Consider the following 18,105-nt stretch of genomic DNA (forward strand, 5'->3'; position numbering starts at 1 on the left):
AAAAAACAAAACAAACAGGCTTGGCGCCCATGGCGCCCAAGAGTTTGAGGTTGCTGTGAGCTGTGATGCCACAGCACTCTACCAAGAGTGACATAATAAGACAGGTCTCAACAACAACAACAAAAAAGAACTAGGGCATTGGAGATGGGTGCAGTGGTTCTGCCTGCCAGTGACTAGGAGGCTAAGGCAAGAGGACTGCTTGAGTCCAGGAGTTCAAGACCAGCCGGGGCAACACAGTGAGACTTCATCTCTAAAAATGTTTAAAAATAAAAGAAAAAAAAAGAATTAAGGTTAGGGCTCTGGAAGATTATGTGTAACTAAATTGTTTAGGGAAGCTTCGGGTGATGAAATGTCAACTAAATCCTGAAGGGAGTTCTGACTGCCAAACCCCGGACAAGAGGTCAAAGGCCCAAAGGAGCAGTAGTGAGAGGGGGAATGGAGTGAAATGCACAGCTTGGAAGCCAGGAGGACACTACCGAATTCTGCTACCATGTAACAGTTTAGTGCTTTAACCGCTTAAGCCTCAGTTTCCTAAAATGGGGACAATGCCACATCACCCGTCAAAGGTTTTGTTTATTTAATAAGTAATGACCAAGAGCTTCATAGTGCTGAACAATGGAATCCCATGGTGAACAACAGACACAGCACCTGCCTTTGTGAAGCTTGAGATAATCTGTGAATGGCTCGATAAATGGTACTCATCATCGTCATCCTCTTATCATCATCTTCAGCACAGTGGTAGCAAGTATAAGATGTTCTGGTGAAAACAAATAAATCATCTTTGCTGGAAGCAGATTTCAGAAAAGATGTTGGCATACCCTGATCCCAGAAGCTCAGTCCTGGGATCTTGGGCCATTTCCTTTCCCCCTCGCTCTAGAAATCTCATCCCATTCCAACATGTCTAAAGACCATCTATGTATAGCCAAATTATCTCTAGCTCTGAGCTATCTCCTAAACTCCAGACCCTATATCAGCTCTCTACTAGATATCTCCATTTGTATGTCTTAGTAGACATCTCACACCTATAAATCTGAAATAGAACTCTGATTAACAATCCAGATAGGTGCCAACCAACCCTACTCCTCCCTCGGTAAATCAGCAAATCCTTGATTCTCTCTCGTCTTCATGCCTCATGTATCCAAATCATGAGAAGGTTCTTTCATTTTTATCTAAAAATCATATGCCCAATCCATTTTCTGCTCCCCAGTTCCAAAGCCATCATTCTAGACCCATGTCTGATTATTTCCCACCTAGACCATCTCCCTATAAAAGCATCTACAATTCCTTCTCCATGGAGCAATGATCTCTTATAAAACTGAATTATGGGCTCAGCAACCATCCGCCAGCCACATACACTGAGGGAGCCGGATTCGAACCCAGCCCAGGCCAGCTAAACAACAATAACAACTGCAACAAAAAATAGGAGAGCATTGTGGTGGACGCCTGTAGTCCCAGCTACCTAGGAGGCTGAGGCAAGAGAATGGCTTAAGCCCAAGAGTTTGAGGTTGCTGTGAGCTGTGAGACACGACACTCTACCAAGGGCGACATAGTGAGACTCTGTCTCAAAAAAAAAGAAAGAAAAAGAATTATGAACATAACTATAAAAGGGACTTTACCTCACAAATTTAAAGAGTGTAACCTAATTCTCTGCACCCTCAATGAACCTGAAACAAACAAAAATTATGAGTGCACGCATACACACTGTTATCTAAATTCAAATTAAATCTCTCCAACAGCTCCCAAACACCAGTACACTTTTGACTGTCTCCAAAGCCTATATGATTGAAGCCCGTCTACCTCTCTGCTCGTCTCATGAGGCCTCCCTCTGTCTCTATGTCTCAATCACATCAGCCATCTTACAGCTCCTTGAACCAAACATAACTGTTTGAACTTTACCGTGGAAGTAAGAACAATGTAACCTAAAAATGTGCACCCTCATATTAAGTTTAAATAGATAAATGTTTTTGGAAGAAAAAAACAGAAAGAACTTTCTGTGCTGATGGAAATGTTCCACATTTGCACATGTGGCTACTAAGAACTTAAGCTAGGGAGACTGAGGAACTAAATTTTTGACTTCATTTAACTTTGATTTTCCCCTTTAAACAGCCACACACTCCCAGAGGCTATCACTAGGGGCAGGCATAGGAGTAGGGCCTCTGCCTTTTCTTCTCCAGGGACTGTTCCTCCCTCGGGGCTTCACGTGGGTGGCTCCTGTCCTGTGTCATCTCCTTAGAAGGCCTTTCCTGACCACCTGACTCACAGCAGTTCCTGCAGCTCCAATATCACATCACCTTATTTATTTTTATTTTATACAGCATATGCATTACTGCCTTTATAATCCACTGGCCTTCCACAAACTAGAACATAAAATACATGGAAGGAGAGACCTCATGTACACGTATTTCATTTGATACTGTGTCGAAAGAAATATGAGGACAATTAATGCTCCCAATAAATGTTTGATGAGCGATTAACTCAGTGATTTTTTCAACTGGGATGCCAATCAGTTCCTTGAGAGGACCTTAGGTCCTTAGGTGTGCTGTGAAAATTTTTGAAGATCATTCATTCAATTATTTTCCAAAGAAGTTCAAAGCACAGTAAGTATATTCTTTTTTTTATGTTTTTGGGGGATCAACATAATTTAAGTGTGGCAAGGAAGTTTAAGCTCAAGCATGCTTTGAGATCAAAAAGGTTGAAAAACATGATTAACTGAACAGAGTGAGTGAGGGAATGTCCAGGTGGCCACATCAGTAAAAGCAAGCCAGCGACAAATCATAAAGGTCTTTGAAATGCTTACATTTCATTTCTAGGGTACAGGCCTCTGTGGCGTTGCTACGTGTCCCCGCGGGGACAGGCAACCTGAGCAGAAGCACAGAGGACTGAATAGACACCCGACAGGTCACTATCCTCAAAAGTCGTAGAATCAACTTCACGGCACACAGAAGCTCCTCACATTTCAGACACCAGGAGAGCTCCCAAGAATGTTATCTGCGAGTATTCTACAGGCTGGAAGGACAGGTAGGCAACTAAGTCAGTTTTGTTTTGTTTTGTTTTTTGAGACAGAGTCTCACTCTGTCACTCTTGAGTGCTATGGCATCATAGCTCACAGCAACTTCAAACTCTTGGGCTCAAGTGATTCTCCTGCCTCAGCCTCTGGAGTAGGTGGGACTACAGGCTCTCGCCACAATGCCCAGCTCTTCTTTTTAAGAGATGGGGTCTCGCTCTGGCACAGGCTCACCATGAACTTCTGAGCTCAAGCAATCCACCTGCCTTGGCCTCCCAGAGTGCTGGGATTACAGGTGTGAGCCACCTGGCCCAGGACTAAGTCAGTTTTGCAGCTTTTGGATTTATCATAGCAAACAAGGGCATTAATGGCATTCTGCCAAGTTAAATACCGCTTTATGGTCATACTGTCCTGCTTTATCATAGCTATGTCATCTAGCAGAAAAGGGGGAAAGGAGGGAGGCGAAGAGGGAAGAAAGTAAACGGTCTGTTTCTACCAAATCCAAATACCCTGGTAATCAGCAGACAAGGAAAGAACAGGCAGTATGGACAGGATTACTGACCAGTCAAAACTACACCTAGACCAGCAAGAGCACAAAAGGGACAGCCTGGTGATGCTGAACATGTACAAAGTGGATTCTATACAGTGGTTTGCTGCCAGTTTCAAAGAAAAAAAAAATTGAAATTTATCTCCATTAAAAATCATAATACTAGGGCGGCGCCTGTGGCTCAGTCAGTAGGGTGCTGGCCCCATATACCGAGGGTGGTGGGTTCAAACCCGGCCCCGGCCAAACTGCAACCAAAAATTAGCCGGGCGTTGTGGCGGGCGCCTGTAGTCCCAGCTGCTCGGGAGGCTGAGGCAGGAGAATCGCTTAAGCCCAGGAGTTGGAGGTTGCTGTGAGCTGTGTGAGGCCACGGCATTCTACCGAGGGCCATAAAGTGAGACTCTGTCTCTACAAAAAAACAAAACAAAAAAAAATCATAATACTAAATCAAGCATGGTGGGTCATGCCTGTAATCCCAGCACCCTTGAGCTCAGGAGTTCGAGACCAGCCTAAGCAAGGACAAGACTCCATCTTTTTTTTCTTTTTTTTTTGAGACAGAGCCTCAAGTGGTCGCCCTGGGTAGAGTGCTGTGGCATCACAGTTCACAGCAACCTCCAACTCCTGGGCTCAAGCGATTCTCCTGCCTCCGCCTCCCAAGCAGCTGGGACTACAGGCGCCTACCACAACACCCGGCTATTTTTTGGTTGCAGCTGTCATTATTGTTTGGCGGCCCAGGCTGGATTCAAACCCACCAGCTCAGGTGTATGTGGCTGGCACCTTAGCCGCTTGAGCCACAGGCGCCGAGCCAAGACTCCGTCTCTTCTAAAAATAGAAAAACTACCTGGGTGTGGTAGTGGGCACCCGCAGTCCCAGCTACTCGAGAGGCTGAGGCAGGAAGATGGCTTGAGCCCGAGAGTTTGAGGTTGCTGTGAGCTGTGATGCCATGGAACTCTGTCAGGGTGACAGAGTGAGACTCTGTCTCAAAAAAAAAAAAAAAAATTGTAATACTCAGAAAAACTGCAGATGAGATTAAAGTCTTGCAATTAATGAAAGTTGGTGTGCTTCAGATCTTTCACGGTAAAAGTTGTCTGTCGCCTTTAGACTTTACTAAGTATCACTGCCGCTTAATAAAATTACCTTCTAACAAAATGCAAGAATGGTCAATAAAGTACATAATGTATTCCACAGCCCATTACTACATCAGAATCTCATCAGGAGTTTACAGTACCGATCTCCATGGGGCAGCATTCACCTCTGCTGTTCTCATTCTAAGCTGAGGACGATACAAACTAGGCCATGTGAGAAAGAAACGCTGCTCATGCAGAGGCCCCAATGTTTGCACCAGAAGAAAGCCTCTCTGCCTTCTCCATCCTGGCACACTCACTTTTACAAGAAGGCCAGGGACATGTACTTAGTTGAAAGTGACTATTTTCATAATCTAAATAATGCCTACATTTTTTTAAGATTAAATTTCCTACCCACACCCCCAGTGACACCAACATACAATACCTTAAATGTCCATCTCCTCCAATTCTCTACCAGAACTGTGGTAAATCCTCATAAGAACAGTTCTCAAAACACACCTCTGTTCGCCCATGATTGCCCCAGCTCCAATTTGGAACCAGGATTTCTTTCTTCTTTTTTTTTTTGGAGACAGAGTCTCACTCTGTCCCCTGGGTACAGTGCTGTGGCATCATTCTAGTTCACAGCAACCTCAAACTCCTGGGCTCGAGTGATCCTCCTGCCTCAGCCTCCTGACTAACTGGGACTAGAGGCACTCACTATGCCCAGCTAGTTTTTCTATTTATAGTAGAGATGGGGTCTCACTCTTGCTCAGGCTAATCTCAAACTCCTGAGCTCAAGCAATCCACCTCCTTGGCCTTCAGAGGGCTGGTATTACAGGCATGAGCCATCATGCCAGGCTAAGGAATCAGGATTTCTTTACTGACATCTGGGCTAACAGGATAGGAAAAATTATTCACAAAGCAATATAATTTTAACTCTGCCCATGAATCTTTGGGACACCCAGACTGTGACAGGCATCATCTCTGCACAGTAAGGATAACACATGGAATTATTTTCTCCTTGTACTATTCACTCCTTGAGCATCACCAATTTTGTGACTTCATAAATATTATCAGTACACCCACAGGAAAGTCAGTATTTCCAACTATCAAAGTACTATTTATACTTCCAACAGTAACCCGTAAACAAACAATTTCTCAAAAACTTTACTTTTGCCTGTTTTTCTCATGTCCCTATATACAATTCTTCTTAAGAATCATCTAGCAAAGCCTGGTATCTGGCAATTTCATTGAGTGACAAGATTGTGGTTGTGGTGTCTCCATGCCACAAAAATAATTTCCACTGGGCGGCGCCTGTGGCTCAGTTGGTAAGGCGCCGGCCCCATATACTGAGGGTGGCGGGTTCAAACCCAGCCCCGGCTGAACTGTAATCAAAAAAATAGCTGGGCGTTGTGGCGGGCGCCTGTAGTCCCAGCTGCTTGGGAGGCTGAGGCAAGAGAATCGCTTAAGCCCAGGAGTTGGAGGTTGCTGTGAGCCGTGTGACGCCACGGCACTCTACCGAGGACCATAAAGTGAGACTGGGTCTCTACAAAAAAAAAAAAATAATAATAATCTCCACTTCCAGCCCTGCCATGCCAAAGATAGGCTCCCAAAGTCCTTTAATCTTCTGTTAAAATAAATATGAGGCTGCATTTGGCTAGAGACCCAAAAACTCACTGCGATCTTAAGAGTAACAGACCTGTCTTGGCTACCATCAGGTCCAGCAACTTCAAAGAAGAATGGGTACAGAAAACTTCAAATAACTCACTGTATTTCCCTGTAAGAAAAGTAATATGAGGGCTGGGTGCAGTGGCTCACACGTGTAATCCTAACACTCTGGGAGGCCGAGGCAGGTGGATTGCCTGAGCTCACGGGTTCAAGACCAGCCCCAGCTCAGGAGTTGGAGACCAGCCTAAGCAAGAGTGAGACCCCATCTCTAAAAACAATAGCCAGACATTGTGGCAGGTGCCTGTAGTCCCAGCTACTTGGGAGGCTGAGGCAAAGAGAATCACTTGAGCCCAAGAGTCTGAGGTTGCTGTGAGCTATGATGCCGTACCACTCTACCAAGGGTGACAAAATGAGAAAAAAAAAAAAAAGAGAGAGAAAGAAGGTAATACAAGATACAAAACAACTCCCAAAATTCAGCGTCCATGTCTGACTCATCTTTATACTACACGGTACCTAGAGTTCAAATTATTGGTGACATAAATGAATGACAGATGATCGCTGACAAACATGCCATTTTTTTGTTGCTGTTTTTTTGTTTTTGAGACAGAGTCTCACTCTGTGCCCTGAGTAAAAAGCTGTGATATCATAGCTCACAACAACCTCAAACTCTTGGGTTCAAGCAATCCTCCTGCATCAGCCTACTAGGACTACAGATGCACCCCCTCCCCGCCCCACCCTCATAGTTTATCTATTTTTAGTACAGATGGATGAGTTCTTACTCTTATTCAGGCTGGTCTCGAACTCCTGAGCTCAAGGGATCCTCCCTCTTTGGCCTCCTAGAGTGCTGGGCCTACATATGTGAGCCATTATACCCAGACAGCAAACTTTTTTGGTTAAGGGCCAAAGAGTAAATATCTTGGGCTTATGGACCACATTCAGCCTTGTCACACATCCTTATTTTTGTTTGGGTACAAACCTTTCATGATGTTAAGACCCATTCTCAGCCAGAAGGGGACATAAAATGAGGCTGCAGACCACAGTTTGCCCACCCATTTTTCATATAAACAAAGAAAAACCATAATTATATGTATAGTCACACTTTGACCAAAGAAAATGCTTCCAACTGTTTTGTGTGATTTTTTAAAAGAAAATTTTTTTCATAGAAAAAATGCAAAGTTAGTGCAGAGAGTTGCCCTGTTTCCTACACTCAGTCCCCCCATTCATATGTTATGTTTATTAAAATCAATGAACCAATAGTGAGAGATTATTAACTAAAACCTAGGCTTTATTCCTATTTCCTTAGTTTTTGCCTAATGCCCTTTTTCTGTTACAGGATCCCACCCAGGTTACCATGTTACATTTGATGGTAGCACCTCCCTGGGTTCCACTTGGCTATGACAGACTCTCCTTGTTTTGAGGACCTTGACAGTTGTGAGGTATACAGATCAAATATTTTGTAGACTGCCCCTCTAGGAATCTAGCAGGTGTTTTTCTCAGAATTAGACTGGAATAATGATTTTTTTTTTCGGCCGGGGCCAGGTTTGAACCCGCCACCTCCGGTATATGGGGGCAGCAGTCTACTCTTTTGAGCCACAGGTGCCGCCCTCTGGAATTATTATGTTTTCAGAGAAAGACCATAAAGATAAAATGCCATTGCCATGTATCTTACCAAAGTTTACCAGCATGACTTATCACTACTAACGTTTACCTTATTACTTGACAGTGTGTTGAGTTTCTTCTATTATCTTTTTTTCCTCTATTATCTTTTTAAAAAACAATTAGGATTCTTTAGCTACATGACTTATTATCAATGCCTCATTAAAATATCACATTTGACATAAAGACAAAAAATTAATATGTACTTTGCCAGTATATTTTTCTATTCCTTTCAATCATTTTCTCTGAGTATTTAGAAAGAAGACACCCATTACGATGAATAAAAGGGATATGGAAAAAATGTAACATACAATACTCAAAAAAATTTTTTTTCACCTTTCAAAGGATGATTATGCACGCTAGATTGTTAGTACGCTGGGCGAGGATCACATCTTATCCATCTTTCTACTTCCCCAAGTCTAGGGTCCCTAGCTGGGGGACAGCATAGAACTACTGATTCATTTGTATCTATAGAGTCAGTGTGTTAAAATCATTCAAAGCAATCAGATATGGGGGAAAGGGAAGAGCAATGTAACTAAAAAGAATTTCTACTTTCTCCCACCTAATTTTTTCTTGGTCAAGGAAGAAGAATACATAAGAAGATGGGAAAGACATAAATGGCCACAAAAAGCTAAAATAAATGGGAAAAAATTGGGTCAAATTCAGGTGATCAAAACAGTCTAAAGAGAATAATGAAAATCAATACCACCATAAGATGCTACCTCACAAGTGTTGGTGCAGATTTTTCAAACATGAACCCTCGGGTGGCACCTATGGCTCAGTGAGTAGGGCGCCGGCCCCATATACCGAGGGTGGCGGATTTGAACCTGACCCCGGCCAAACTGTAGTCCCAGCTACTCGGGAAGCTGAGGCAAGAGAATCGCCTAAGCCCAAGAGCTGAAGGTTGCTGTGAGCTATGACTCCATGGCACCCTACCAAGGGCGACAAAATAAGACTCTGTCTCTTAAAAAAAAACAAACACCATGAACCCTCATACATGGCTGCTGGAAATGTAAAATGGTATGGCCACTATGGAAAAATGTGTCAGCTCCTCAAAAAGTTAACCAGAGAATTGCCATACAAGCCACCAATTCCACTTCTAGGGATGTACATACCAATAATAGTAGGGAAATATTCGGGGCTGTGTTATTCATCATAGCCAAAAAAGTGGGAACACCCATCAGCTGAAGAATGTACAGACAAAATATGGCATGTCTACACAACTGAACATTATTAGGTCATTAAAAAAGGATGGCGCAAAATAAATAAATAAATAAATAAATAAAAATAAAAAAAAAAAAACACCCATAGGTTCTAAAAAATAAAAATAAAAAAAGGAATGGAGCGAGGCTCAGGAGACTGAGGCAGGAGGCTCACTTGAGCCTAGGGGTTCAAATCCAACTTGGGCAAGGGCAAGCTCCCATCTCTGAAAAATAAAAAAATGATGAGTGCTTATAAATGCTACAACATAGATGAAACTTGAAAACACTATGCTAAATGAAAAAGACAGACAGAAAAGGGACACATACTGTATTACTGTATTTATATAAATGTCTAGAATAGGCAAATATACAGAGACAGAAAGTAAAGACAGTGGCTACAAAAGGCTCCAGGGCTGGGACCATGAGGAGAGAGTTTGTTGCTTTTTTCTTTTTTTTAAGAGACAAGAGTCTCACTTTGTCGCCCTCAGTAGAGTGCAGTGGTGTCACAGCTCACAGCAACCTCCAGCTCTTAGGCTTAGGCGATTCTCTTGCCTCAGCCTCCCAAGTAGCTGGGACTACAGATGCCCACCACAATGCCCAGATATTTTTTGTTGCAGTTTGGCTGGGGCCGGGTACGAGCCTGCCACCCTTGGTATATGGGGCTGGCACCCTGCTCACTGAGCCACAGGCGCCGCCCAAGGAGAGAGTTATTAATAGGTATGATGGGGCTTATTTTGGGAGTAACAAAAATGTTCAAGAATTACAGTGTGGCTCAATGCCTGTAGCTCAGTGGCTAGGGCGCCAGCCACATACACCAGAGCCAGTGGGTTTGAATCCAGCTCAGGGCTGCCATACAACAGTGACAACTACAACAACAAAAAAAAAACCTGGGTGTTGTGGTAGGAGCCTGTAGTCCCAGCTACTTGGGAGGGTGAGGCAAGAGAATTGCTTAAGCCCAAGAGTTTGAGTTTGCTGTGAGCTGTGACAGCATAGCACTTTACCCAGGGTGACATAGTGAGACTCTGCCTCAAAAAAAAAAAAAAAAAAAAAATTACACAGTGATTATGGTTGCATAACGTTATGAATTTGCTAAAAAACACTGAACTGTACTCTTCAAACTGATTTCAATGGTGAACTATATGTTGTGTAATTTTTTAATCTCAATAAAAAATTGTAAAACAACACTAAGACATTGAAACTATTCTGAACGAGGCTCAGGAGACTGAGGCAGGAGGCTCACTGAACCGGTGCCCATAGTACAGTGGTTATGGCATCAGCCACATACACCTAGGCTGGTGGGTTCGAGCCCAGCCCAGGTCAGCTAGACAACAATGGCAACTACAAGAAAAAAAAAATGGCTGGGAGTGTGGTGGGCGCCCGTAGTCCCAGCTACTTGGGAGACAGGTAGGAGAATTGCTTGAGCCCAAGAGGTTCAGGTTGCTGTGAACTAAGATGCCACAGTACTCTCTACCCAGGGCAACAGAGTGAGACTCTATCTCAAAATAAATAAATACACAAACAGTAACTGAAGAAATCTTCCTCACTCAAACCATACTAATAATAGCAAACTCACTCCGGCCAGCATCAAAGCAAACTGTGCTGAAAAGAAGAAATATTTCTCTGGGAATTTTTGAAAGGCAGCACAGTTAAGTTTAAATTAGTGATTCCTAGAGCAATTTTTTTTTAATCCTCTTTTAACAACCTCTGCACACTTTAGATACTATAAATCACTCAAATAACTCACAGTAACCACTTAGCACCCAGACTCTGAGCTGCGGGAGAGCAACAATTTCCAGCACTGTCTGACAATGGCGAGGTGACTAAAACTATCAGGGCTCACTTTGCGGATTTGCTCTTATAAGTAATTCACACTTTATACTATTACTCAAAATGTAGCAGCTCAATTTTCTCTCAATTTGTCTCTGATTGTTGATGGCTGTGGTTTTATTTTTTGAAAACCCAAGCTTTTATTTAGCATCTACCATGTTCAAAGGACACAAAAAGCAGTAATAAGCAATTAGGACTCCTGAGTTTACATTTTAGCAGTGACTAAAATTGAAATTACTTATTTGACTTTGAAAGAAAGACAATACAGGCCAGCATGGTGGCTCTCACCTGTAATCCCAGCACTCTGGGAGGCTGACATGGGTGGACTGCTTGAGCTCAGGAGTTCAAGACCAGCCTGAGCAAGAGGGAGACTCCACCCCCACCTCCCCATCTCTACTACAAATAGAAAAACTAGCCAGGCGTGCTGGTGGGTGCCTGTAGTCCCAGTTACTCGGAGGGCTGAGGCAGCAGGATTGCTTGAGCCCAGGAATTTGAGGTTGCTGTGAGCTATGATGCTAGGCACTCTACCAAGGGTGACAGAGTGAGAATATGTCTCAAAACAAAAGAAAAAAAAAAAAAGACAAGACAGATTTCCTCATATTCCAATCATACACCACCAAGGGGAATGGAGAGCTGGCTGTGAAAGCCTGTTCTGACGGCAATGATACACCCAGCTTGCACCCTTTCCTCCTCACTCTCACCCCCCTCCAAGATTTTTCCTCTTCAATTACAAGGTACAGGTTGCACAAAGGCTGCCCTTAGCCATAAGCCACAGATTAGGGTCTATCCACAGGCTTTAACGTAAAGTCGCCTTTGCATGGTGGTAAATCTGTTAGGTTATCCCTGGGTAACATTCCATCCAAGGATAGAAAATGAGCAAAATTCTATTGGGAATTCTTAAAACACTCACCCTGTCTCTGGGGCCTGCTCACCTCAGCCCCCTACTCCTCCAAAAGGCAATGAATACATCCCACATTCTTTTCCTTTGTTGAATGCAGTTTTGTTTTGTTTTTTAAAGCACCAGACCATTTGGCCCACCATAAACACCAATTGGTGTGGTCAAAGGGTGTCCCTGGTGGGCAAATAAGAGGAGAATGAGGGGGTAGGCCTGCAAAATGACACTCTTCTTGGTGATGGTGGTGGAGGAGACAAGGAATCATGGAAAGGGTGATTTCCCCAGAATGAGATTGGGCCATCAGCCTGAAAAATAAACACAGGGCAAGAGAGGTTCTGCTCCTCCATGAACTCCACCTACCGACCCCAGGGGTCCAGGCAGTTTAGAGAAATGACAAAGGACACAGGTTGTAGACAGTCCAACTGTCTGGCTTCAAATCCTGTCTCACGCTTAATAGCTGCGGCAACTTCTCCGATTCAATTTCCCCATTTGTAACTGGAAGGTAATAATACTGTGTAGCACCTGCCTCAAAAGACCAACGCTAGAACTAAATGAGACCACAGTTAAAGACTTTGGCAGTGGCCAGCACATAATATGCGCTGAGTGAATTCTGTATGTGCCAGGATTCCTACTAGCTTCAGGGATCAGGCCATTAAAGGTCAACACTACACGGCCACTGTTTGGCTGGGACCAAATTTGGGGCCCACAAACATCCCTATGAAGTACGTGGTATTATCTTCATATTAACTTGAAAAAATGGAAGTTTAGAGAGATTCAGAAACTCATCTAACCTCACTCAGTAATCAGGTGTGGCAAGGAAAGGTTTGTGTCCCAGCAAAGTTTGCATTCCCTCATCTACCTCCAAAAGCTTAAAAGGATTTTAAAATAATGCTTCAGTATTCTAGCACCACTACTTATTGCATGAAATTATGTTCCGTGTCCCCCAACTAAACTGGCATAATTATCTATAAAATTAGAAATACTCAACAAATTCTGATAGATTATCAAAAAACACAAAATTCTTTTTTTTGAGACAGAGTCTCCCTCAGTAAAGTACTATAGCATCATAGCTCACAGCAACTTCAAATTCTTGGGCTCAAGCAAATCTCTTGCCTCACCCTCCCACATAGCTAGGACTACAGACGCCCAGCTATTTTTTAGAGACTCTTGCTCTAAAGGGGTCTCGCTCTTTCTCAGGCTGGTCTCAAATTCATAAACCCAAGCAATCTACCTGCCTCAGCCTCCCAGTGTGCTAGGATTACACGCATGAGACACCATGCCCGCCACAATTCTTTTTCATAACAAAATAACAAATACAACTGGGTAAATCATTGTTACCATTCTAATTAAATGGCTTTCATAGTTCAAAAGTATTGTAGATCCATTAATATATCAAGCCGTTTTTCTTTCAGAATTTGCAACTTGATCCTGTTGGCCTGTGTAACAAACATCTCTCTTTCCATAAGCTCAGTAGGTGTATACCAAAATTGACAAGAGTTAACAGTTACTCCAAATATCCCCTCCCATCCTGGCTAAGCTATTTAGGAAGACTTAAAGTCACTTAATTGCTCTGAAAAAGAAAATCAAATTTGAACTGTGTATATCATGCTGACTCTGATCTCACTGACTCTCTTTTATAGGTATACTGAGATCCAGAAATGTTTATGATCAGTCAAATGCACAACTCCATATACTTAAAGACTAACGGTTCTAGGAAAATTGGAGTAATAACACGCCACTTTACTCAGAACTATTTGTCCTATCAAATGAACTGGTTACCCAGTTTCCTGAAAACAGAGCTCATGATAATTGCTAATCCATTAAGCGTTTAAACTAAAGGATATGCTTGATTTGTGAAAGAAGTGGTGATATGGATAAGACAAGTCATAGAATTTTACTTCACTTCCCATAGTTTGACCCAGGGATTATACATTCTTGTAATCCTTTTTGGTAAGCACAAAGGAGAATATACTATGATAAGACGTGTAAACAGAAGCAGAAGGGAACCCAAAATACCTAAATATCGCAAGGGTTTATTGCAATTTAAATAACCTGAAACTCCAAGTATCAAAAAACAGAAAGAAGTATCGCATAACTGTAAAAGTCAAATATTTATACAGGTGCCTCAAAAGCCACAGTTGGGTGTACACCGTCAGCACTGACATTTACTATCTGTTAAGTAGTTTCAAAGTGCAATGGCATAAGTCAAGTAACTGGCCTGAGGTGTGAAGTTTATGACAACGCTAGTACGTCTGGAGAGACTGTGAAGGTGTGATGCTTGTCTTAACTTTCAGCAGGTCAGCAACAGGCAGCCAGGCTGTGGCAAGACAGAACCCTTCCCATGGGTTCCTTCTCTCCTTACAGGAAGAAAACTTACACCCATACCTTCATGGATAATTGAACAAGGATTGTTTCATAAATTTATAATGTCATCTATGACTTTCTTATAAGTGCTTTTTAAGAGCTTTCAAAAGCACTGTCCTTAGGACAAAAGTAACAATCTAAAACAGGAAACTAGTGCAGTTTAAAACTGAGAATAAGGGGAATATTTACTGGTATGAGCACTTAAGAAAGGTTCTAAGTCCCCAAGGCCACATTCCACAAATAACTGCAAGAGTTTTCACAAATGACAGAAGTCCAAATGTTGAAGTTACCCCTATGATATATATAAATTTACAATTAGGAATACCTCCTATCACTCTTATAATAATTCTAACAAGAAATTTCCCTTGGGGCAGCGCCTGTGGCTCGGTCAGTAGGGTGCCAGCCCCATATACCGAGGGTGGTGGGTTCAAACCCGGCCCCGGCCAAACTGCAACCAAAAAAATAGCCCGGCGTTGTGGCGGGTGCCTGTAGTCCCAGCTACTGGGGAGGCTGAGGCAAGAGAATCGCTTAAGCCCAGGAGTTGGAGGTTGCTGTGAGCTGTGTGAGGCCACAGCACTCTACCGAGGGCCATAAAGTGAAACTCTGTCTCTACAAAAAAAAAAAAAAAAAAGAAATTTCCCTTGTAAGGTTAAAAAGAAAGATGGGATAGGTAGAGCAATATTCATGAAGCTTCAGCTAAACTTTTGCTCCTGAATTTCATAGGATGATTTGGTTATGCTTCTCTTCACCTCCAGGCAGAAATAAAATGTGTTGAGAACTTTCAAAAAAAAGAAGAAAGAAAAGAAAAAACTACCAGCAGCTGAACTCAAATCAGAAGAAAAAGAAAAAATTACCAGCAGCTGAGCTCAAGTCAGAGTTCCTGAATACTCAACGCTCGTGTCACCACTTTTTCCTCCTAAACAGAATCTGCCTGTTCAGGATCTGAGGGCCAGTTCAAGTTTTCAGGTGAAGACCAACAATAGGTAGTGAAGTCTCCAAACAAGCGTTTCTAAAATCCAAGTGGCAAAGCCAGTTACACTCACTCCCGAGGCCCAGCACCCCCTTCCCTGCTCAGGACCTCCGGCCTGGGTGGGGCGCACGGGTCCAGAACCTGCAGAAAGCCCAGGACAACCTCAGAGATGCCACAGGTAGCCTGGGACGGCTAGTTCCCCACCCTGCACAGGCCACCTCCCGGAGGCCTGGCCCATCGCCGCCTCCCAGAGGCCGATCGTGTCCTCCAGCCTCAATCTGGCCAATTTTAGGAGAAGGCGAGCTTGGAATAGGGCCCAGGTGGACCCTCCAGGTCCGTTAACTGGACGTGGAGCGCCCGCCCAGGGTACCAGCTCCACCCTTCCCCTGGGCCAGGGGCGTCTGTAGGTCCCGGAGGGCGTCAGGAAGGAAGTGGGCCGAGGGGCCCCGAGAGGGGAAGCTCAAACGGGCTCCTCCAGAACGCATGAGGCAGACAGTCCCGAGCCTCCTTCCCTGGACCCCTCGGGCACCCCGGGGCCGCCGACGCCCCACGCGCCGCCGCCGGACCGGATCTCCCGGACAACAGCCGCCGCCGCGCTCCCGAGGCGGGTCCCGCACCCCCTCCGCGGCCCGGCCGCCCACCTGTCCCGGGGGTCGATCCAGCTGGTCCTCCTGGTGTTGTGGTCGATGTAGAAGACCTTGCCGTCATAGTCCCTGGCCTCCTCCCAGCCCCGGGGTAGCGGCAGCTGACCGCTCCCGGCCCTCCTAGGCATGATCGGCGGCCTCGCCGGCGATCGGCGCCTCCATAGGGACCGGGCGCGGGACGCGGCGGGAACGCGACTGTCCCGCCCGGCCGCTGCTCCCCGCCGCCGAGATGCAGGACTGCGGGGCGCGGCGGAACCACGCGCGGGAGGCACCTTAGGAAACCCTGCTCTCGGCCCGGGAGGGACTCAGTCCACCATGTCTGCGTCGGAGCAGGCAAGCAATCCCTCCTCCTCCTCCTCGTCCCTGCTGCCTCCGCCTCTTCCTCCTCCTCCTCCCAGTCCCCCTGAGGCCGCCGAGGGTCCGGGCGCCCAGGCCGCCCGTGCCGCCGCCGTCTGGGCTCTGATCCGGGAAGCGCGGCCGAGCTTCTGCCAGCGGCTACGGCGGGCCTCCTCATTTGCGTGCGATTAGCATACGCTCCGCCCCCGCCCCGCCCGCACATTCCTAGCAGCCGCATTCCTGGGCTTAACCCTGTCGCTGCCGGGGACGCGGCAGAAGCCGGGGCGCCGGGTCCCAGCACCAGCCCCGGGCGGGGAAAGGGAGCGAGCAAGGCCCAGGTGGGAGACTGGGGCGCGCGAAAGAATGTGCCGCCCGCTCCGTCCCCTTGACCCCAAGTATCGACGTGCGGCCAAACGCCTAAGGCTTTAGGGTTTCTGGACCCGAGAGATTGCAAACGAGAAGTCTCCGCCACCCTATCCACCTCTTTCCGCCTTCTAGGGAAACCGCAGGACTTTGGAGAGGAAAGGGGTGGGGGAAGCTGTCCTCGGGAGAAAAGTCCCAGCAAGCGGGGAAGGCACAAAGGCCACCCCCACCAACCACTCGGTTCCCCGAGTCTCCTTTGGAGTCCCCGGGGCAGCCCAGGAAAGCGTGGGAAGCCCCGAGAGCGTGTCCGTGGTATGTCCAGGGCGGGGGCGCCCGGCGCTCGGTGACCTCAGCGGAGCCCGCGCGGCGGAAAGCGAAGGCGGGTCCTGCGGGCCGAGGGCGCCCCGAAGCTCTGGGCCGCGGGGGGACAGTCAGGTCCGGCTCCGTGAGACTGGGCCACCCCTGGGTGATGCTCCCGAGGCGCGGAGTCACCCGCTGGGGTCCCGGCGGCCCTAGAAGGCGCACTGCGGGGATGAGGGTGGCTGGACCGGGACGCGTCCAGGATCCTGTCTATTCCAACCAGCCGCCCGCCGGGAAGTGCCCCGCCCGGAGCCCCGCGGTGGCCGAGGAGCTGCGGGCAGCCGCGCTGAAGGGACTGGACGCGCGTCCTCTCTTGGGCCACAGCATTTATTTATTCAGTGACTACTACGTGCCGCTCGCCTCTGGAGGGGGGCCGGACGTCGAGCCGGGACAATGGTCGGAGGTGTAGGCCTGGCAGGGCCTGAACGCAGCGTTTAGAGTCCCCATCCCCTAAGCCCCAAAACTCCACAGCAGCCAGACCTACACCGTCTCCCCCCGCCCCATTCATATTCTTCCGGGTTACTAAGCAGCTTTCTTTTAAAATGCCAACAGGCCCCGGAGCTCAGTCATTCACCTCTTAGTGAGAATTAGGTGACTCCTGCCCGCTAAGGCTTAATGACTCCCCACCCCGTGCGGGACTCAGCGCTGGGCAGGGGCTCTTGGAAGCTTTGGAACAACCTCCGCCTCCCCTCCTGGACCCTCAGACCCGAGAGAGAGTAGACCGAATTAAGAACACTCACTACAAGGCTGGCCCTACGTTGTTGGGATGTCAGCCGCCCTGAGAAATGGGGACGACTTTCAGATCCGCAGCGGGTCTGGGCGTTGGCGCGCAATCCCAAAAGTGGAGGTGTGTAGGCCTGAAGTCTCAGGCTTGGGTCAATTTCCCCTGAGGGACTGGACCTGCCTTCTGGGGCAGGGGTTCTAAAAGAGGAAAGGGGGGTCGCATTTGCACTTGGAGCAATCTGGGTCGGGAGCAGAAAGTTTAAACCGGCAGCAAATTCAGGGGAGCTTGAAGCACCGGAGAAGGAGCAAGCGGAGTTGGCTGAAGGTGGGGAAGGAAGGCACAAATTTCACTCGCTAGGTCTTCTTTTACACCCAGGCTTCTGGAAACTTTGTGCTTCGTGAAAAGAAGCCCCCACCTCCGTATCTGCGTTCTGCCCCACCCCCATTAATCAGGAGGTGTTCACACAAGTCAAGCTTCTCTCCCA

The 18,105-nt window shown here is 46.4% G+C and overlaps 1 protein-coding gene and 1 long non-coding RNA gene across 4 annotated transcripts in view; both read right to left on the minus strand.

Moving 5' to 3' along the window:
* The window catches only part of WWC2 (WW and C2 domain containing 2), a 154,237-nt gene extending 138,014 nt beyond the window's left edge, over positions 1-16,223 (minus strand). For all 3 annotated transcript variants that reach the window (XM_053584965.1, XM_053584958.1, XM_053584947.1), the window contains exon 1: positions 15,836-16,223. In XM_053584965.1, the coding sequence (XP_053440940.1) occupies positions 15,836-15,966 (131 nt within the window). In that variant the 5' untranslated portion in view covers positions 15,967-16,223. The remainder of the gene's footprint in view (positions 1-15,835) is intronic.
* Positions 324-6,470, minus strand: LOC128581773 (uncharacterized). Its single transcript, XR_008378907.1, has 3 exons — positions 6,312-6,470; positions 1,617-1,664; positions 324-757 (listed from the first exon to the last, which is right to left on the minus strand). It is a non-coding gene; the product is annotated as an uncharacterized LOC128581773 (long non-coding RNA).
* Positions 16,224-18,105: the final 1,882 nt, after the last annotated feature.

Source organism: Nycticebus coucang, chromosome 1, assembly GCF_027406575.1.
Source record: "Nycticebus coucang isolate mNycCou1 chromosome 1, mNycCou1.pri, whole genome shotgun sequence".
In the NCBI taxonomy this organism is placed as follows: Eukaryota; Metazoa; Chordata; class Mammalia; order Primates; family Lorisidae; genus Nycticebus; species Nycticebus coucang.